This window comes from Pteronotus mesoamericanus, unplaced genomic scaffold, assembly GCF_021234165.1.
Source record: "Pteronotus mesoamericanus isolate MK-2021 breed Mesoamerican mustached bat unplaced genomic scaffold, CSHL_Meso_final scaffold_651, whole genome shotgun sequence".
Taxonomy (NCBI): Eukaryota; Metazoa; Chordata; class Mammalia; order Chiroptera; family Mormoopidae; genus Pteronotus; species Pteronotus mesoamericanus.
Window position 1 is genome coordinate 40,547,388 of NW_026555325.1, and position 22,238 is coordinate 40,569,625.

A 22,238-nucleotide genomic window follows, 5' to 3' on the forward strand; every position below is an offset into this window, starting at 1 on the left:
CTCTCCCCAGGTGATGCTGATGACTAGTCAAGGCTGAAACCACGTAATAAAGGAGTGCACTTAGGAGCAAGCAAGGTGAAGGAAAAGCTCTAGAGAAGGTCTTATTTCTCTGCCAAGGGGTTGCAGGCACTGCAGAAGAAAACTGTTTAAAAAAAGTTCCTGGAAATTAAGAAAAGACTCAGTGGTAGTGGGGACTTGGAACTGATCCTGTCTTGTAACCAATGCTGAAGGTATTAGCATGGCTGGCAGAAGGTATGTCAGAAGGAAAAGGAGAAACCTGTACAGATGTGAGTCTGTGTGTTTGTTCACTTACTAGAATTAGTTTTATTACTTATGTGGAAGGATAATTGTTTTATGACTTTGTTTTGTGAATTTCCTTTTTGCCTGTGTATTTATCCTTTTGTATCTACATTTCAAATTAAGATACAAAATACAGGTAGAAGACACTTAGACAAACCAAAAACTCTAGTCCAAGTTTTGAATTGTTGTTTATTTATTGACCTTCCATTTTCAGCACACTTTTCCAAGCAATGTGTTGAGTGGGGGTGGGCTAATAATGAACAAGACATAGTACTGGTCAAAATAAATTAGGCCATTATTTACTCAGCCTTGGAAGTAGACGGGATAGTTTTGAATAAATAATGTATTAGTCAGGGTTCACCAGAGAAACAGAACCAATGGGGCAGGTAGATAGATTTATCCGTCTGTCTAACTGGGGGGAGATTTACAGTTGGTTCCCTCCATTATGGAGGCTGAGATAGTCCCGAAGGCTGCCATTTGCAAGCCAGGAAGCAGGAAAGCTGGTATAATTGTGGCCAAAGGCCTGGGAAGTGAGGGGCTGGGGGAGTGGGGGGAGAGGCAGGAGGGCATTGATACAAGTCCCCAAGATCTGAGAGATACTCAGACATGGGGAATAAGATGTTTGAGAGAAGTGCAGTTGGTAAAGTGAGTAGTTTGGTTTTGATGTGTTTGAACCTAAGTGTGAGATTCCGAGCAGTGATGACATGGAATGTCACCTGGTGGCGCTCGAATAGAAACGATAAAAACCCCGGATACTATGTGGGATCTATTTCTCCAGAAAACAGTTTAATCACACATGAGTTTCTCTCGTCTTCATTTTAAGTGTTACAAAAACTCAGCAAAGAAACAGACAAAAACAATTCACTATACTTCCATATAGGAACTTTTTGGTCATTTTTCTGAAGTAATGTACATGGTATTGTGTAGTTCTAAATTATTGTATAAATATATTATTTTTAAATCTTTGGATGGCATCTCTAGAAGAGTAAATTTATTCCTAAGTATCGAGTATACTTTTGATGAAAGAAAGTGTCCATTATCTTACACCACATTTTACTAGTAATATGTTATTTGTGACCTCCTTCCCCTCCTCTCCCTAATTTTTCTCCTGCTTGGTTGCCTGAGTGACTGTAAATTTAGAAAACTTCAGTATTTTCATAGAAGAGATTTCACGGAAGTATCTATTGTGGTAACTAATAGGAACTTCAACTTCAGGTAAACAGAGTACCATTTATCATCTATTGTTGGCATTAGTTAAAAAAGGAACTGGCAATGTTATAATGAAAAGTCAAACTGAAAATTACATCACAACAAAAATTAAAATTTCTTGTCATTCTCTTTCACTTTCCTTCAATTATGTTGACATCGTGTAGCTGCAGTCACAACCTTGCCTAAGACCTTATCTACCCTACCCATACAATAAAATTCTTTTCCTCCCCCTCCTTCCCTGTTCCCCTTCCTTCCCTTTTCCTTTTAATTAGTCTTAACTTATAGACCTTATGTTTCCACCAGACCAACCCTTACCAAGGTTTGGGCTGTGGCAAGATTCTCTTTCTGTTCCAAGTAGATATTGTCAATCAGCCGCGGCATTCTTCTTCCAGACCCATGCTTAGCCGTCTTGCTTTCTGTGTGGTGCTCTAAGCAGCCGCTACCAGTAGGTGGGAGTGGTCACTACTCTCCAAGAAATCTGGCCAGAACAACATTATCCACATTCTGTCATAACAATGTTCGAGACCATGTGAATCATCAGGGGTGGGCAGAGCCTCGCCTGGACCTCCTAAAGCAGAATCTTCAGAGAGGGGGCTAGGCAGATTCCTTCAGTTGAGCTGTGTTGAGGGTTTTTTGTTGTTTTTTTTCTGAATAATACGATTTTTGGAGAGCAAACAAGTGTCTACACAATCATCTTCCTATATTCCTTAGAACAAAATCTCTCCTACTCAGGATTTTATCTGAAAATAATTTCATTTTTAAAATATTAGCCTTCTTGATGTAGGTACACTGAGTTTGCCCAGAAAGCTTTATCTAGTGGTCAAGGCTATAGGAGGAGACAGTGCGTGATTTAGACAATGGTTCCTATAAATGTATGAAAGCGTGGTAGCAGTGACCAGTGTTCAGAATGAAGTAAACCCAAGTTGCACATTCCTCCAATCAAATTAATGCAAATGTATTTATCTGCCTTTGGAATTAAGCTCGGGTGGAATAGGACGGTCACATGCATTTGAAGAGGGTGAAATACAAATAGCAAAAGGAATCTTAAGATAGCTGTATCTTTTTTTCCTCAAAAATCACTTAATTGAAATCACTTTAACACCAGGTTCCAGCTATAAGGCAAAGAAGCTACTCTAACAAAAGAAAAAGGTATCAATGTGTAGATAACTTTCTTTTGCACAGTTTGGGAGTGCTGAATTGCCCACAAGTAATATTCTGTTTGTGTTTGGTTTTCTGGCTATTCATGCATTTGCCAAAGTGCCTTTCGAAGTTTTTTATTTACTACTGAAGTGGTCTGTTTTTTCAAGTCTTTCCTTTTTCCTTTATTGAGAACAACCACAATCAACTGTAAACCATAGGGAAGTTTGTTTTTAATGCTAGTCGTTTATTACCATGCTAATTATACACTGCCAGTTTCCACATGCTTAGTCATCACCTTCAACTTCAATGAACTGCGATTTCAGTGCTGAAGACCATACTCTCTTTATTGTCTTGTATTCTTAATGTCTCAATACAAGAAACATCTTAAAAAGTGTTCTGATAATGTTGCCAGTTATGCTACATAACTGGTCAAAACAAAGGTGTGAATTCTTTGCCAAGCATTATACACTGCCATTGTATTTGCACAGCCTATGTTGGTGTAAACTGGTCTTCTCCCCTCCCAGTTGGCTAGTTACCTCTTATTTCAAGGCCAGCTTTTCACGATGCAGTCATTTCTACAAAAAAAAAATCACCTTATGAGAAAACAGGTTGGCACTGAGTAACTTGCAGTTACTGCCACATTGTGCACTGAATATACGATGGTGGAGAAGTGGGAGATGAGGGCATTTCACAGGTGGTTGAAGGAAAAAACACTGGGCAAAGTATGATGTGTTCGTTTCCTCCGTTTGCCTAGAATAACATGGTGTTCAGGGTAGCTGATGATCATGTTTTCACATGCCATAGGTAGCCCTGGTGGAGAACCTTGTGGAAAGACTTGTTTGGAAGAAAGAGACAATCAATGGTTGGGGGTCACACTTTCCAGACAGCCAGGAGAAAATGGATCCATCGTGGTAGGTTATTGGAATTGGTCCACTGATCACATCTTGAAATCAGATATTCTGGGTGTGACCTTCACATCATTTGGTCTACTTTTATGTTTTATTCAGACTTGTGGGCATAGATGGAAAAATATATTTTATATAAAGAATGAAAATAAACTTCCCACGGGCGTTTGCTATGGGATGCCCTCTGATTTACGGACAGAACTGAGTAAAAGGATAGCTCCATGTTATCAAGGTAAGATGATTTTGATATTAACTGGATCAAGAAAAACAAGTGAATGACTTAATGTTTTTAAAAATTATTTTCAATTTTAGATGTATGGGGAGGGGATCTTTGAAATAGCTGTGTGTTTTTTTTAACTACTCAAATTATTCTTTTCTCTTTTACTCAGTTGTAGTATTAGTTTTCATAAATACACTTTGTGCTTTTAGGAAATTTTATAGTTCAATTTGAACAATGCTAGAATCTAGTTGATAATTACCCACTTTTGCATTAAATATATTTTCAATTCATTGTAAAAGAATCTAATGCTTAACAAATGTAGGGCACTTAAAATCATGAAATTACATTGAAAATCTGATCAGAAAGAAGGAAACTGCATACATTTCTTGGTTTACCTTTAGCTGCAAAGAATATTTGAAAGATTCAAGAATAATGGAAGCAAATATTTTCCACTTACTATGTCTTTTTTTTTTCAAATTCACATGCTTTTCCTGAAGCAGCAAAGGATTGATGTCTTAAGTTTGAAAGGCTTTCCCATAAAAATTCTAGACCACACATAGGTAGCATTAATGCATACAGAGCTAGGGCGTAAATAAACAACTAAATTGGAAAAAGTTAAGGGTGAATTTCAACGGAGCACTAAAAATTATATCTGCAGCAGAAAAAATTCTTAAAATGTGTTTTTGGAAAACTCAGCATTATACACACACACTCCAATTTCCAACTTTTCTAACTAAAATGATTACCTCAGTCTCTAAAGAAAATATCTGTTACATGACAAATTTTTGATAGATAAGCAAATTCAGTTACTGATTCTATTAATAATGGGGTATTTCCTCTCTGGCATTTGATGTCGTGGAGAAGCTTATATCATATATATTCCTGATTTGTATTTGGATGTCAAGAAGATGCAAGGTGAATTTTAAATTCTTAATTGTGGTAAAACTCAGTCTAGGTTTCTGCATATATTTTATCCTCTTCTTCCTAATGGTTTATAGTTTATGCTTTGAAACATTTTCACAATAGAGTTTTGATTTTTGCTCAGATATACCTAGCCACATTCTATAAAATTTCAAGATAGCATGAACATCAGACACCTAAAATTATAGGGAAATTTATAAAAAAGGAAAAAAATAGGATCAGGGAAGATATGAAAAGGAGTGAAAAATCATGACAGAGTATAGTACTTATAAATGACTTAGCAATTGATTTAAATTTTCTACTTAGCAAATCCAAAGGGCAAAGATGTGGTCCTGATTCATATTTTCATAGCGGTTTACTTATGTCAGTTCTTCTAGAGAAGCAAAGCTTTGTCTTCATAGCAAATTCCAAAAGCATCCATTCATGGGGTCCTTGTATTAAGAGACCCTCTGTCTCCACGCAGATCTTGCCTTAGTCTTATTTTCAGAATCTAGGAAGAAAAATCTAGGAAGCCTATTTTTTTCCTGTTGATTTTGTAATGGAGGAACTACAATTAAAAGAATGTTGGAACAAAATATGTTCAACCTCAGGCAAGTGATTTCTGGTGGGTGATCACATATACTGAAAAAAATGAAATTAGACAATAGACTCAATAGAGTTTTAGATGTAGAAGAAATTTTGGCAATTGAGTCAAATGTTCTCATTTTATAGAGGAGAAAACTTTGAACCAGTGATATCATATAATTTTCTTAGAATCTTTCAGCCCTCTGGTAGCAGAAGGGCCCCAAACTCAGATTTTTATGTTATTTCTGATCCCAAATGTCCATATTTGCAAATTAATGTGGTCAATAGTCATTATCTGTGAATGCCTTTTCTTCTCATTTTCTGTCATTGGTCAAAAACTGGTTGGTGGCAGAGCTAGGAGCTCCATTCAAATATTTTTTCATTTGTGTCCTGGCCTAGTCACCTCCTCCACCCCAGCATTCAGCCCTAGTGTCAAGACAAAGGGGAGAGCCAGGGACAGTTAGATGGCTGCATGGACCCACAGAACAACCAGATCTGGGAGAAGCTCCTCTCTGCAAGCCAGAGCTGTGGGGCCTGCAGAAGATCTGAGGCAGGCTGGTGCCACCACAGAGCTTCCCAGAGATGCAGGGGGAGGTTCTGGCCCTGCCGGTCCACCATATTTGCCTCGGTGACCAGCAGCACTCTGGCAAGGTCCAGAAGCCTATTTTAAATAGAAACTTGGACTCCTGTCTTAGACACTCATTTGAGGGTTTTTTTGTTTGTTTTGTTGTTGTTGTTTTTTTTTTTGAGTGTATACTGTATGTTCTCCCCAGGAAAAAGAGACAGGGGTGGGTATCTTTATTGCTCTTTCAAAGGGATACTTTGAAGGTTAATATGGAAGAGATTTGCAGTTTTAAATTTTGTCAAAGTTACTATTATTTTAAAAATCAAGTAGTGTAAAATATAGACTTTAAATGGTCTATATTTGTCAGGATTTGAGAGATAAAATTATGCAGATTTTGTCTATTTTTAAATGAAATCCTGAAGTTTTTTTCCTACTTCATTTTAGATTATGTGAAAAAATATGGAGAAAATTTTGCCTCCTGTCAAGCTGGAATATCTAGTTTTTACACAGAGGTAATAAAAAAATAGCTGCTATGTAGAATTTTAATTCTTCTGAAGACTTAGAAGACTGATGTTATACTTTACAGTAAAAATTTTGCAACATCTGAATAATGTCTCTTAAATTAGAAAGTTCAGTATTACAGCTTAAGTTTTACCAGTCAATATTTCACATGTATTTTAAGGAAATCTTAATATTAGATGGCTGTGCCCCACAAGATCAACTAGAAGTCTATACTAAAAAATATTACTTTCACCAAGAATTTAACATAAATTAAAAGTAGCTGTAATTATTTGTTTTGTTGACTTATGCATTGAAAATATCTAAGTATGTTATTTTTACTTGTTGAGGGGGCAAGGAAGCATGTGAATTCACACTTTTCATTAAAACTATGAGAATTGGGAAATTCAAGAACTTAATAACCTCTTAAGTCAGATATATTCCCAAACTCTATTATTCTCTTTCTACCATCCAGTAACTAACTCTGTGACTCCCAGTGAAAGATTACAGTTGTACTCAACCTCCAAAATTTCCCAGTTTTCCTTAAAAACCAATTATGAATTTATGAATGTTTTCTGAATCTATGTAGAAAGTCTGTATCAAGCCTTGGGTTAACAATTTCCATAACTATTACCTACTGTGTAAAAAAATAAAAAGTAATGCTTTCTTTAGTGTATTATTTAAATTGACCTTTTTTAAGTTCAGGATTTAAATTGAGCTTTTTTTATGAACTTCAGGATTGAAAAATGTGAGGAAATTTAGAAATATGTTGAATAGTTTTGAGTGCTGAAAGTTTTCATATTTTATTAGATAACCGTCTATGCATTCCAACCTTCCCTCTGTTTCCTTTTTCTAAATTCGTATTTGTAATCAAATATACCTCACATTTCATTGGACTTTTTCTAAGCTAACATTGTTAAGGAAATTAGTTAATGACTTTTTGCAAATTGAAATAAATTAAGTCTACTTTTTACAATTTGGCAAAACATGATTATCTCTGTAATGTGCACTAATGAATTACCCAGATATGATTTACTTTAATGGAAGCCACAATGCCTTTCTCCTGAAAGCTTAGCTAGTGTCCAATGATTCTGTCTTTGATTTCTAAGTCCACTGATAAGTGTGAAGAGACAGTTTCTCTACTTGTAGGTGAAAATTCATTAGCTAGATTCTCTGGCTGTTTTTTTTTCCCTAATGTGTTTTTATATTCATAAAATGCTCAAATTTAAGAAACTTATTACAACAATGTATTATTGTCGCTATTTCCTTAAAATGTATATCTAGAAGATGTTTGGGGTGGTGAGATTAAACTCTTAAATGATAACTTGTTTATTTCTTACAGGATTTAATTGTCATGGGAGCTCCAGGATCATCTTACTGGACTGGGTCTATTTTTGTCTACAATATAATTAAAAATAAATACACGGCTTTTTTAGACAAACACAATCAAGTAAAATTTGGAAGTTACTTAGGTACTGTAAAAATTGACAAACTCAAATTTTGGTCTTTCTTACATTACAGATACAGATACTTAATTACAGATACTAGTAATTATAAGTAAGGGAAATGATATTTTCGAAAGATCAAAATGACCAGAGGTAATTAAAAAGACAGTTTAAGAATACAATCTATGAAGCTTTAGGTAACTTCATACTTTACATATGTAACTACAATCATCAATATGTACCTCTTAAACTGGAGTTGCTCATTTACTGCCAATTGTTTACTCTTTGCAGTAAAACACTTGTAAGCTTGTCTCTTTATGTAGTCAACTGATTATTATAAAGGTAGCATCTATTGAGTGCTTACCATATCCTAGGAACTTATGCTAGCACTTTACATGGATTAACTCATTTAATTATATAAGAGTGAGTGAGTATCATTTCTTAAAGGATTGACAAAGTCAGACTGTCCACAGCATTCTAGACAATGGGCAACATTATGAAGCTTACAGGTCTAAAAACAGCGCATTGGCCTTTGCCTCCTAAGCTCTTAGAATATTTCCCAGAGCTTAACTATTTTTATCTTCTTATTCTTATATTTATTCTTATTCTTGTTTAATAAGTTAGCAGTAGGATACTTTATAGTCTGTGTTTCAACAGAAGCACAAGATTTTTCTGGCATTAATTCCCCTATTATAGTAAAAGGAATGTTTTTCCTATAGTTTCTTAGAAAGTACAGATTTGCTTAAACCATATGTGCTTCAAATGTGAGCAGCCTATACTCAGAAAAAATTAAAAGAAAAAGCAGTATTATTTTTCCCATTCAAACAGAAGGAATTCATTTTCAAACAGAGGGAATTTATTTACCATTCAAATTTACTTGTTTATGGGTGAAGGATATCTTCAAGTTTTATAAAATGTAACTCAGTATTATGCTTTTTTATCACATAAAATAAAATAAAAATATTTTCCCATTTCTGTCATCATAGTATTTTATCACAATAGGAAGATTTTATGGCAAAAAGTTGTAATTTAGGAAGCTTTTTACTTAAAGTTTAAAATGTCATATTTTATATACTCTACAATATTTCCATGGTAATCCTAGGAACTTGAATGCCCTGATACTACAGAGACTGACCAAATGTGAAAGTGCTATCTTCTGTTTCTAGGACTTGAAAATAAAAGCCACATGACTAGTTTCATAATACACATTATTAATAATTGCTTAAAGCATATAATGAATTACCAATTTTGTGTATTGCTCTGATAAATATTCTTAAGACTGTTCTGTGTCATCATTATGTATTCAGTCTCATTTAATTCTGAGTGGATTTATGTTAATACATGTATTTTGCCCATTGCAGTATACTTTACTCATACTTGTCTCCATTTTCTTGAAGGATACTCGGTTGGAGCTGGTCATTTTCGGAGTAGGTTCACTACCGAAGTAGTTGGAGGAGCCCCTCAACATGAACAGATTGGAAAAGTGAGAACTACATTTTTATATTTATTTATCTACAAGGTTCAAATACATTGCATGAGAGAAGAAGATATTAAAGGAGGAACTGCAAAAATTCTAAGGAATGAAAGCTAGAAATGTTGAGAAGTGTGCTACATTTAATGGAGTTGGCAAAAGTTGTATGGCTTTTAGATAAACCTTAGCAGAAAAGCCTTCAGGAAAATTATGTAAGTCAGATGAAGGTTTTCTTTCTAATGAATAAATGGTTTTGTAGAGAACTATCTCAAGATGTCGGGGGAATATATTTATTTGGTTAATAAGTTTACAAGTGAAAGGAAATTGAGGCAGCTACATGTTTTAAGGTAAGAATAAAGACAGTAAGATGTTATTGACATTGCTGTGTAAATGTCACTAATTTTTCTGAGTCTTACTTTGAAAAGTGAGGTACACAATGCTTTCTGGGCTCCCTCTCAGGGACCCACAAGAGAGTTCCCAGGAAGGCAATTGTGCAAAGAAGGCATGGTAATCTGAACATGATTGCCTAAACCTCTAGTATCACTATGAAAGGGTTTTAAAAATATATATTAAAGCAATTACAAGTTATAAAAATTGATATTTTGCTCAAATGAAAACTTTTTTAGTGGGACAGCAGTCAAATCTTTTCTAATTCTTTTTCTAATTGCAGGCATACATATTCAGCATTGATGCAAAAGAACTAACTATCTTATATGAAATGAAAGGTAAAAAGGTAATATGGCTCTACATTTGCTATCACTGAGGGCTTTTGTGAATAACCCTATTTTTTTCCTAACATCTGGATCTGGTTTGCTTTGGAGCAGCTTGGCTCTTACTTTGGAGCTTCCATCTGTGCGGTGGACCTCAACGCAGATGGCTTCTCAGACCTACTCGTGGGGGCTCCTATGCAGAGCGCCATCAGGGAGGAAGGAAGAGTGTTTGTGTACATCAACTCTGGCTTCGTGAGTCCAATGTCCCCCAAACTGGGAGCCCCTTGTGGGATTATGTTTGGGATTATGTATTCCAGAGTTCTGAAATTATAGGTTTGTGGGCTTATTTTACTGATAAAAGTAAAAATTCTGGTATTGTACCACTACTCTAAAAATGAAATGGAACATGGTGGTAAATGGGCAGCTGTCCCATTTTGATATTCCTGAAGTATGTGATCAGTTGTTTTGTAGTTTCTCTATTCAGTTTGTATGTATTCACTTAAATAGATGAAACTTCCTTCAGTTTTTGTTATGACAGAAATAGAATTTGAGAGAATGATATTTATTTCCCTCAAAATGTGGATTTCTTATAATGAATATCCTTATATAATTTAATAATTATAAAATATTACTAGCATAGAAGATAAAACAAGAAATTTTCAATTTTTTTAAATGTTTTTTTAAAAGATTTTATTTATTTATTTAGAAAGAGGGGAAGGAAGGTAAAAAAAGGAGAGAAACATCCATGTGTGAGAGAGACATCAATCAGTTGCCTCTCACATGCCTCCCAACACAACCGGGTACCTGGCCCACAACCCAGGCATTTGCCCTGACTGGGAATCGAACTGGCTGCCTTTTGCTTTGTGGGACAATGCTCAACCAACTGAGCTATACCAGTCAGGGCAAGACATGTTTTGATAAAATGTTAATTTGCACAGTTAATATAGATTATATCCTTGATAAGGATATAAAATTGGTATAATTTATTCCAAAGTGGATATAATAGCTATAGAAATACATAATTGTTGCTGATTGTTGAGTTTTTCATTACAGGGAATATTTGGAAGTAGAAGCTGAGTCCTTGACAGGTCAATTAAAAGATTTCTGTTGGCCTTGTCTTGCTAGTTTATCTTCTTGGCATTAAATCAAAGCAAAGAATTGATAGGGCCTTAATGAGGTCTTTTTTGGCCTGCCCTCGATTTAAGAGCAAGAATGGGTTTGTGAGAACATTAGGTCATTTCTTAAGGCACAGAATTTTCAATCAGGATTCAACAAACTAAAATCTGTTTCAAGAAGGTATTTGTAATCTTATTTAATCAATGATTTCAGAGCATTTAATAAATTTATATATTAAGCATCAGACTAAACTTTCTAAATTTTAGGAGGACATAGTCTTATAAAACTGAGAGATACTGAAAGTTCCAGATGTAGAGCAGGAAAGATATTTATGCATTGGCATTTTCTAGACTGTGTGTAAGTCTAAACTTAATAGTAAAAGGATATTATCTACAAAGTGATTGTACAACATTAATGTGATATCAGGTATTATTATTTTTTCCTTGCAGAGATTGTTTTATATTTCCCTACTCATAAATGGTCTTCCTTATAATAGCGACGGCCTCATTCTGCATACTTCTCTTTCCACTAAAATTTTTAGAATAGTTTAAACAATAACATATATACCTAAACTAAGGCAATATATGACCTTTTTACCTGTTGAAATCAAGCAACCCCAATATGAAAAACATGAAACTGGAGCTCCTTTGCTAAAAGGACAAGAGAGGAGCCCTATGCACAAGTCTTTTGTTCTTTCCTCACTCCTACCCTCAGACACCACTATCAAACACTGGGGTTCATTTCATAATTCATTTCAGCTTTTAAAACCTGCCCCAGCATAGATTATTCTTCCTTTGCTCCCTTCTAACTTCCTGTTTTATACACTGATAAGCACTACCACAATGGCATCATATTACGTACTTGCTAGTTTGGTTTGCTAATATCTACTTGAACGTGGGCACTGTGGGGAAGGGGATCAGCTGTCTTGTTTACTGCTGTTTCTTCAGGGCCTGAAAGAGTCCTGGACAAAGTGCTCAGTAATTGTTTTTGAATGAGCTCAAGAAAGAATGGTACTTGAATGAACATGGCTTCCACCAACTTCTACTAAAGTAGCTCTCAGGGGTCCCCAGCAAATTTTTGGTCACCATTCTCTGTGACTGGAGAATACTTGAAGAAGAGTGATTGCCACTTTTGGAAACTCTCCCCTGGAACCTCAGTGCCATTGAGTTTTCTTAGGTCTGCATCTTCTCATTCTCGTTAGAATCTCTTCTGCCTTTTGCTGTTTAAATTACGCATTTCTCTGGGATCAAAATAAGTATAGGGATTTTTTTGTTGGAAAGTAAAAGGTGAAGGGCACTTGCCAAAGGGAAGAATATGTTTGTGCTTCAGGAGTGATGAGTAGACTACTTGAGAAGAGGTAAAGCGTCTCTGATAAGTAGTGCAGGGGGTTTTTTCTTTTGTATAAGGGAGTGACATGATCAAAGTTTAGAGGGTCTGTTAGCTGTTATTGCAACATTACTTAATGTCTTATTGTGGTAACTCATCTTCTAACTTCAGAGACAGCAGTTGACCAATCCATGTTTCGTTACTGCAGGGAAAGGGTTCCAAAGGCCAGCTTCAGTAGTCTCACTGCTTAACTCAGAAACCTCAAGTGGCTTCCTCTTGTCTTGTAAATTGAGAGTCAGTTTCCCCCAGCATTCACAGTCCCCCTGCCCCCCAGGCTCCGATCTGAATTTTTCAGTCTCATTCATTACACATACTGTTCAGTAGAGCCACATTCTTTGGAATTTGTGTTTTGCTGGTAATTTTCTCTATGTATGCTCATCTTTCAACAGCCTCCTTGAATGGCATTTATGAAATCTCTCCTAGCTCTCACAATTAGATATGCTCTCCTTCTTGATATTGCAAAGCAAGCTGTACTTCTAGGTCACTCACATACTTGTGCTTAGCCTCTCCTGCAACTCTGGGCTTCTTCAAGAAAGGAAGTGTGTTCTATAAACACACAGCCTTGTCCCCTTTCACCTGTTCATTCTTTGCACAGTGCAGTGCCTTCTGTAGGAACTCGATAAATGTTTGCTAAATTGAATTATCAAAATGATTTATTGGATTTTTAAAGCTAGGGATCACGAGTTTGACAATTTTTTTATATCCTCTGAGCTCCAATCATACTATTATGTGTTGACATATACTTGATAAATATTTATTGAATTGAACTAAGATGTGTGTACTAAAGCTTAGTCTGTAGTTTGTCCAATTTGTTTAAAGCATTAGAAAAAAATCCATATCCAATTACAACAGTAAATCATGTGTAAAGTTGTCAGGGAGTATTATAGTGACACCTTTCTCCCCTTTTCTATCCAGGGAGCAATAATGAATGAAATGGAAACAGAGCTCATGGGAAGTGACAAATATGCTGCAAGATTTGGGGAATCTATAGTTAATCTTGGTGACATTGATAATGATGGCTTTGAAGGTAATTAAAAGTGTCCAACTTGGTCCTTGATTTCCACTTTTAAAATGGTACATGGAAGAGAATATGTTTGGAGTTTCATGTTTTCTGTCTTTCTGTGTAAAATGGAGCCAGAATGGTATGCTGAGTTCTTTTAGTCTTATACCTGACTTCTCCTCAGTTGTCAGCTATTGATTCTTACTGTTGTTAATAAAGGATGCTATTCAAAATACCTTACGTTGTTGATTCTAAGCCACCATTACTTATGAGTGGCATTTTTGCGCCCCTAAAAATGCTATAAAGTTGTGACCTGCCTTTTTTCCTACTTTAAAAAGGATTCTGATTTCAGAAATGTTAAGATGTGAAAAAAATGTATATCATAGACTCATTGGACCATGCTCTTTAACTATCAGTACAGTAAAGACAATGACAGAACCGATTGGAGGCTGGCTGCAGAGCTGGAGCAAGGTTCGGGAGGTTCCCTACTATGCCAGGAATTCCTTGTTCAGCTGATGCATTGTGGGAGGATTTGAGGGATCCCAGGATTGGTTCCTGAGCAGTGGTGAGGGTGCACCTAACACACTTAGGGACAGTGGCTATTTATGAACTGATATGGAACAATTTCAATGATGGAATATATGGTACCATCATAACTGCCTATTGGCTGGGGATCAATCAGCCCTGCTGTGGAGGTCCTTGTCTCTAACAGCCTTCCCTCCTAAAATTTGCTTTTTTTCACTCTGGCACTGAATGATAACAAAGGCTGTTATAATGGGGCATAAAATGATGAATAGGTGTGATTCCTAGAGTAAAGCAAATAAGTATTTGATACTTATTTTCAGAGCTAGAATTCTGTCTGTCTCTTGACATGACCATTAGCAATCGGTGTGTGGTAATTCCAGGTCAAATCTTACATGCATACTCGAAATTAGTGAAATGAGTACTATACATTCTCACTTCCTTAATTTATTTTTATGCCTAAGTGCTTCATGCTACTTTAAATGTTTAAAATGTTACCCTGCAAGGAGAAAGTTAGTGGGTAAAATTAGTGAAGTGAGTACTATACATTCTCACTTCCTTAATTTCTTATGCCTAAGGGCTTCATGCTACTTTAAATGTCTAAAATATTACTCTGCCAGGAGAAAGCTAGTGGGTTGTTGAACATATGCTTTTAGTGTGATTTGGTATACAAACATTAAATTTCTGGAATTATTTTACTCTATTTAAAAAAAATAGAGCTAAGTATATGTATATATTTTATGGTGATGATTACACAAATAACATTTTATATTAAAATATAAAATATTGTGATAGATGTTTTGCGTATGGTATGTTAATTTTTGTGTATGGTATAAGATAGTTGTCTCGTTTCATTCTTTTGCATGAAGCTATCCAGTTTTTCCGTTGCCATTTATGACTGGTTTTCCCCATTGTATATTCTTAAATTAATTAACCATATATGTGTGGGTTTATTTCTGGAATCTCTTTTGTTCCATTGATCTATGTGTCTGCTTTTATGCCAATATCATTTTTTCCTTTTTAAAGATTTCATTTATTTATTTTTAGAGAAAGGGAGGGAGAAAGAGAGGGAGAAAAACATCAGTGTGTGTTTGCCTCTTGTGCGCCCCCATCTGGGGACCTGGCCCACAACCCAGGTATGTGCCCTGACTGGGAATCGAGCCAGGGACCCCTTGGTTCGCAGGCCAGTGTTCAATCCACTGAGCAACACCACCCAGGTCTGATTACTATGATTTTTAATACTGTTTGAAATCAGGAAGCATGATGCCTCTGGCTTTGTTTTCCTTAAGATTACTTTGGCTATTCAGAGTATTTTGTGTTTCAGTACAAATTTTAGAATTTTATAAAAATTCTGTGAAAAACGGCCACTGGAATTTTGCTGGTGATTGCGAAGAATTTGTAGATTGCTTTCGGTAGTATGGACATTTTAACAATATTAATTCTTCCAATTCATGAGCACAAAGTACCTATCCATTTATTTTTGTATTCATTTTTTTAACCAATGTCTTAAAGTTTTCAATGTTTATGTCTTTCACCTCTTTAGTTAAATTTATTCCTAGATATTTTACTCATTTCTTTTTATGCAATTAATTGTAGATGGGATTCTTTTCTTAACCTCTGTTTCTAGTAATTTGTTAGTGTATAGAAAACACAACAGATTTTTGTACATTGATTTTGTGCCCTACAACTTTACTGAATTTATTAGTTCTAATAGTGTTTTGGTCAAGTCTTTAGGGTTTTTTATATATAAAATCATATAATCAGCTAATAGTGATAGTTTTACTTCCTGTCCAATTTGGATGCATTTTTTAAAAAGATTTTATTTATTTAGTTTTTTTAGAGGTGGGGAAGGGAGGGGGAAAGAGGGAGAGAAACATCAATGTGTGAGAGATACATTGATCAGTTGCCCCTCACACACCCCGCACTGGGGACCTGGTCTACAACCCAGGCATGTGCCCTGACTAGGAATCAAATATGCAACCTTTTGGTTTGCAGGACAGCGCTCAGTCCACTGAGCCACACCAGCCAGGGCAGATGCCTTTTCTTTTCTTTTACTTGCCTAATTGCTCTGGCTAGGACTTCAATACTATGTGAAGTAAAAGTGGCGGAAGCGGACATCCTTGAATTTCTCCTGATATTAGATGAAAAAAATTTCAGCTATTCTCCGCTGACTGCGATGTTAGCTATGGACTCCTCATGTATGTTGAGGAATGTTCCTCTAGGGTCACTTTATTGTGCATTTTTATCACAAATCTATGTTGAACTTTGTCAAATGCTTTTTTCTTTGCATCTATTGAGATGATCATATGATTTTTATCCTTGGTTTTGTTAGTTTGGTGTATCCTGTTGATTGACTTGTGAGTGCTGAACCATCCTTCCGTCCCTGGCATAAATCCTGCCTGGTCAGAATGCATGGCTCTTTTCACATACATTTGAATTTGATTTGCTAATATTTTATAGAAGATTTCTGTATCTGTCTACATCAGGGATATTGGCCTGTAATTTGAGTGTGTGTGTGTGTGGTGTTCTTGTCTGGTTTTAGTATCAGGATACTGCTGGTCTCATAACATGAGTTTGGAAGCACTTTGTCCTTTTCAATTTTTTGAAAGAGTTGAGAAGGATAGGTATTAAATCTCCTTTTAATGTTTGGTAGAATTTACCAGTGAAGCCATCTGATTCTAGGCTTGCGTTTTTTGGGAGGTTTTCAGTTACCAATTCAGTCTCCTCACTAGTAATCAGTCTATTCAGATTTACTATTATTTCATGTTCAGTTTTGGATGATTGTATGTTTCTAGAATTTATCCATTTCTTCTAAGCTACCCAACTTTTTGGCATATAATTGTCTATAGTTATATCTTATGATTCTTTTTATTTATTCATTTATTTTGTTGACCCCATTGGTTGTTCAGTAGCAGGTTGTTTATATGTATTTGATTTTTTTTCTTCAGTTTTGTTCCTGTAATTGATTCCCAGTTTCATACCATTGTGGTCAGAAAAGATGTTGGATGCGATTTCAATCTTCTCAAATTTATTAAGACCGCCTCTGTGGCTTAATTTATCTGTCCTGGAGAACGTTTCATTTGTACTTGACAAGAATCTGTATTGTCTTCTTGGATGGGATGTTCCATATATAGTTTTCAAGAACTGTCTCTGTGATTGTTACAGTCTTGTGAGACTCAGAGAACACAAGAACTCAACCCACAAGAACCAGGTGACCAAGGCTTTAGCAGGGCATGAAAAATACAGGAACTGAATTCACTTGCCAGCTTTAGCAGGGCATGGTAACCATTTACTTCTGCCGATGACTTCAGCGGAGCCGTGGGAGAATGCAGGAACCGTGCAGACCTGGCGACATTAGCAGGGCAGCTGGAGAGTTCGGGGATGGGGTGCCCGCTGGTGTTAGCAGGGCAGTGGGAGCCTGCAGGAGCCCTTGCCTGCCCTAATAAGGTCGCACGAGAGTGCACAAATGGTGCCCAACGGCACCTCCTTCCCAGGGAGTCTCAACAGGCCCCTGTCCTCGGATAGACTCTTCAAAATTAGCAAATGGATTTCCCTCAAAATTGCCGAGGCACTCTTCAAACTGCCGCTTTGGCACTGGGCGCGATGGAGAGAGAATTCGTGCGAGGGCTTGAAGAGCTGTATGTCAGTTCCCCACAGCCCTTTCGGTGTCCTGGCTGTAAGCCTCGTTGTTTTACAGAACCAGACATTTTGTGGGCCCATCTCTCAGTGCGGGTTCCAAGTGCTGGGGTTCCTGTTTTGGGGAACAAACTCCTCACTTAGGCAGAGGCTCCTGCTTTGTGTGATTCCTTCCAGTGGTGGATCACTGCGCCAGGGGTGGGGTTTTTGGCAACGTGCTCGGCCTCTCTTACCTGTCTCTCAGTGTGGCGCTTTTATCCTTTACTGTGTAGGAGCTGTTCAGCTAATGTTCAGGTCTTTTTCAGAGGGAATCATTACATATGTAACCGTACATTTAGTGTGCCTGTGGGAGGAGCTGAGCTCAGGGTCTTCCGCACCACCATCTTGGACTGCTCTTCCTCCTGTAACCTCTACTGTTGATGGTTGTGTCCAGCGTAGTGTTGCCGCGCACAGGCTTTGGAGCCAGACTGCAGGGTTTAATCCCGGGCCCCAGGCTTCACCGCACCTGGCCGTATGACCCTGAACAAGTTACACCCTGTGCCTTGCTTTCCTCATCAGTTAAAGTGGGGTTCTAGAAATATTTATTTGATACATTAACATGTATAAAGCCCCCAGCACAGTGAGTACATTGTAAACACTGTATGTGTTAGTTGACATTAAGGTTATTATGGTTATACTAATGATAATTATGATTTATACTAACAGAATGAAATAAATGAAATGTTCAGATGAAAAGTAAAAACAGTTGTCAAACATCTCAGTGCTTTTTCTGTATGTAGTGTCCCAAATTGAGTTGCAGAAACATTCTATATATATTTGTGTATGTGTATGTGTATGTGTATGTGTATGTGTATGTGTATAGTAAGTAAGAGTTTGGATCTATATATAAAATAACCAAAGACTGAATATACACAAATGTCTTCTGCTTGGAATTTAATTTATCTGGGTCTTTTCTTCTATTTCAGCAAAAAAGTTTCATCTGTATTGTTTCAAGATACTTTTCTCAAAATAGATCACTAGAGCTAATAACTAATCCTGCAAGAATGTCAGTGTATCAACAGCTTCATAACACAGACTTGTTATCTTTTCACATATTATCACCAAGTGTCAAGGTTTAGAATTCTAGTTACTGAGGAGTAGCCACAGTGGTTGAGGTGTATACGCATCCCTGATTCAGGAAATTACCAACTGGTCTTATCTTCCATGGCTGCAGGATAGTTCTCCAATCTCTCCCATTCTTGACCTTCTTCTCCCCTTCTTTCTTGTACTTTCTTCTTCTTGTACTTTCCTGTTATGTTTCTACATGCATTTAGTCTGCACACACATGGCTCCAGGTTTCCCGAACTAATTTCCAGTCCCCACGTGTGCCATGCTGCCTTTTGCTTCTCTGTTGCAAACAGGCTGTTTGCTCGGTCTACACATCTTTTCCCTTTTGGCCACCTGACTGTGACTTATCAACACTTTAGTCTGAGCTTGGATGTCATCTGTGGAGTCTTCTGTAATTTCCATCACCTTCTTGCATGTTGCTTTATGATTCTGCTTTTACGTGTTCTTCTTCCCCACTAGAATATCAATTCCTTTTTTGTAACTGCCCTGTATTGTCAGCCTCTAGCAAATGCTTAGAATACAGCAGGTGCTCAGTAGTTGTCCACCGACTGAACAAATGAATGGGTATATTTATATATGAACACTTAAAATAATTTGTACAAGTTAAGGAGTGTAGCCTTAATAGGTCTAAACAAAATAAGTATAAGGTGTGTCAACCTGTTATGTTTAGATAAAAACGGAAAAGCTTTTGCAGTTTTAAAATTGCACAGTGTTTGGCCATGACCAGTGTGGCTCCGTTGGTGGTTGGGCATCATCCTACAAAATGGAAGATCACTGGTTTGGTTCCCTGTCAGGGCACATGTCTGCGTTGCAGGTTTGGTCTCCAGTCAGGGCACGTACGAGAGGCAAACGATAGATGTTTCTCTGTCCCATCGCTGTTTGTCTCCCTCTCTTTCCCTCTCCCTTCCCCTTCCTCTAAAATTAAATAAATAAAATCTTTAAAAAAATAAAAATAGAATTGCACAGTATTTTGCCTAAAGTTGTATATTAAAGGTGATTTTATTTGCATTGAAATAGCAGCCAAAAATTACCACTGTAGTAGTTAAAAAGGTTTTAGATCTGATGAACAGTGATAAGAAATGAATATCATAAAAGCAAACTTTCTGTGTTTTAGGTTTCTATTAAAGTAACAATAAAGCATTGCATATAAACAAATAATATGAATATACCCAAATAAATAGACATAATACTTAGTAAATAATGAAATGCTCTTGCAACTGTAGAATTTTTCCTCTATGTACTATGTATTTATAGCACATAGCAACCATGTCATTCATAGCTTCTATATTCTCTTGGCTTTTTTTTTCCTTAATGTGAGTTGATCAGATCTTTTATTTTTTTCCTGGTATCATAATCTGATGTGAGTCTTGATAAAGTCATAAAGGTGATGCAGTGAGTATTTTATAGAACAAATTCATTTTCTGAAATCTTGAGAGTGTGTGTGTGTATGGATACTCTGAATAAATGCACTACTTTCATTGGAACAGGAGTTAATTTAGAAGTTATTTCACAAACAAAATAAAGCCTAGAATTCAAGGATTCTTTGGTTATGCCTTTCATAAGTGATGGTAATTTATTAACAGTTAGGTGCTGCTCTTTAGATGCAAAATGTCCTATGCTGAGAGAGCAAGTCCTCTTATGATCTGTATTACAGGCGAAGAAACAGATGAGACAGAGTTAAGAACTGGGCCCAGCGTAACAGTACGGCAGCAGGGCTAGGCTCTGGCCGCAGAGCCTGTGCCCTTGCCCATACTGTTGGACGGCTTCTCAGACCCAGTCACTCTGCTTCTTCCTTACGCCCACTGTTCTGTACAACCCTGAACATTGTTGTAATGATGTTGGTATTTTGAAATTCTTTTTTCTAATGAGAAAAGAGTTTGATTTTTTACCTAAGGAATTATGTGATATAAATTAAGGAGCATGAAGGTTAGTTTTCAAAGTTGCATTCCTTGTGTCAAGAATTTATGTTTCCACCATTTAAATCCTTGAATAGATGTTGCTATTGGAGCTCCACAAGAAGATGACTTGCAAGGAGCTATTTATATTTACAACGGCCGAGCAGATGGGATCTCATCGGCCTTCTCACAGGTAGGAGACAATTCTATTTTCAAAAGAAGCATTGGTAATAAAAGCTTTGTTAAATTTTCTACTGTAAGTGTGGACTTATTTTTTCTTAATTTGCTCATTCAAATGCTTACTATTCTATCCCACCATTTTTAATCATTATAGTAAATGGTTTTATCTTTAACAGCAATAATAAGTCTTTGGAACCATTTTTTTCCCATAAATAAGAGTTCCAGTTCACTTTCATTCCAGTTTGTCTTTAACCTATTAAAGATTCCTCTCTGCATTTCATTAAATTTATGTTCTGAGGTAATATCTATACTATTCCAAATAAGCCCATTTGGATTTGATTAACTGTGTCATGTCTTGTGGCTACAGTCCCATATTTCATGGAGATCACACAGGGAGAGCAAACACTCACATGATACTCTGTGTTCCTTTTGGCACAAAGCAGTGAGACAATAGCACTTTAATAAGGTTCCCTGAGCTAACTCTGACTTCACTTTCATATTTTGAAGTATAGGCCATCTCAGTGCACAGAAAAAGAACTACATACACATGCAGAGAAGAAAAGCTTTTCCAAAGAAACTTTATGGAAACATTAGCGATACTGTTATTTCTGATTGGATAAAAATAGGCAGGTGGCTTTCCATATTTAGCCTGAAAGGTGCGCATTTGTCTACTAAAAAATACTGATTTTTCTAAGTATGGATAGCAGCCTGATACCTATAAATTACCATCTACACCTGAAATTAGACACATGGAATAGGAAGGGAATAACTTGGGTTGTCCTTGTCAATGCTCTGAAACAGTTGGGCTAAACAGGGTGGCTTTCATCATAAGCCTATGTTATCGGCTCCACTAAGTCATTAGAAATGTCTTACTTTTCAGATTACTTGTTTGGTAATTCATGTTGGTCAGGGGAATGAATACAGAGCCTGAAAAAAGACTGGGGAGAGGGGGTCAGGACTGTTGCAAAAGATCTGTACTACATCCTTCCTCTTTGCTAGTAAACAAAGTAATTTTTTCTTATCATGAAATCTATGTCAACCACCCACTGAAAGCTGGCAACGTTTGTTTCTCTTAGGTACAAGGATTTGACTTAACTAAAGTTCTGTTCATAGATGTGCCAGAATGTCGGGAGGCTTATTTTTAACTAAATCGTTGCTTCTCTGGAAGATTAGGAGTTCAAAAACACTTCTCACTCAGCTCATCTATTTTTCAGAGAATTGAGGGGCGCAAAATCAGTACATCCTTGAGTATGTTTGGACAGTCTGTATCTGGGCAAATTGATGTGGATAATAATGGATACGTAGGTGAGTATAAAATTTACCCTATTCTATATATTGGAATAAGCTCTATTGTGGATGCTGCTTTATTAAAAAGTACATAAGATGGCATGGAAGTCCCAGCTTATGTATCTAATGTATCTAATTTACTGATACACTTTTTCCTTCAT

General features: G+C 36.5%; 1 protein-coding gene across 2 annotated transcripts in view; it reads left to right on the forward strand.

Annotated features, from left to right (window-relative positions):
• Nucleotides 1-22,238, forward strand: part of ITGA4 (integrin subunit alpha 4) — a 74,579-nt gene that overhangs the window by 12,898 nt on the left and 39,443 nt on the right. The window contains exons 3-12 of one of the 2 annotated variants that reach the window (XM_054562358.1): nucleotides 3,454-3,560; nucleotides 3,657-3,786; nucleotides 6,269-6,336; nucleotides 7,665-7,794; nucleotides 9,165-9,250; nucleotides 9,909-9,971; nucleotides 10,063-10,200; nucleotides 13,366-13,477; nucleotides 20,709-20,803; nucleotides 22,005-22,095. In XM_054562358.1, the coding sequence (XP_054418333.1) occupies nucleotides 3,454-3,560; nucleotides 3,657-3,786; nucleotides 6,269-6,336; nucleotides 7,665-7,794; nucleotides 9,165-9,250; nucleotides 9,909-9,971; nucleotides 10,063-10,200; nucleotides 13,366-13,477; nucleotides 20,709-20,803; nucleotides 22,005-22,095 (1,020 nt within the window). The remainder of the gene's footprint in view (nucleotides 1-3,453; nucleotides 3,561-3,656; nucleotides 3,787-6,268; nucleotides 6,337-7,664; nucleotides 7,795-9,164; nucleotides 9,251-9,908; nucleotides 9,972-10,062; nucleotides 10,201-13,365; nucleotides 13,478-20,708; nucleotides 20,804-22,004; nucleotides 22,096-22,238) is intronic. The other variant, XM_054562359.1, reaches the window with a different exon arrangement.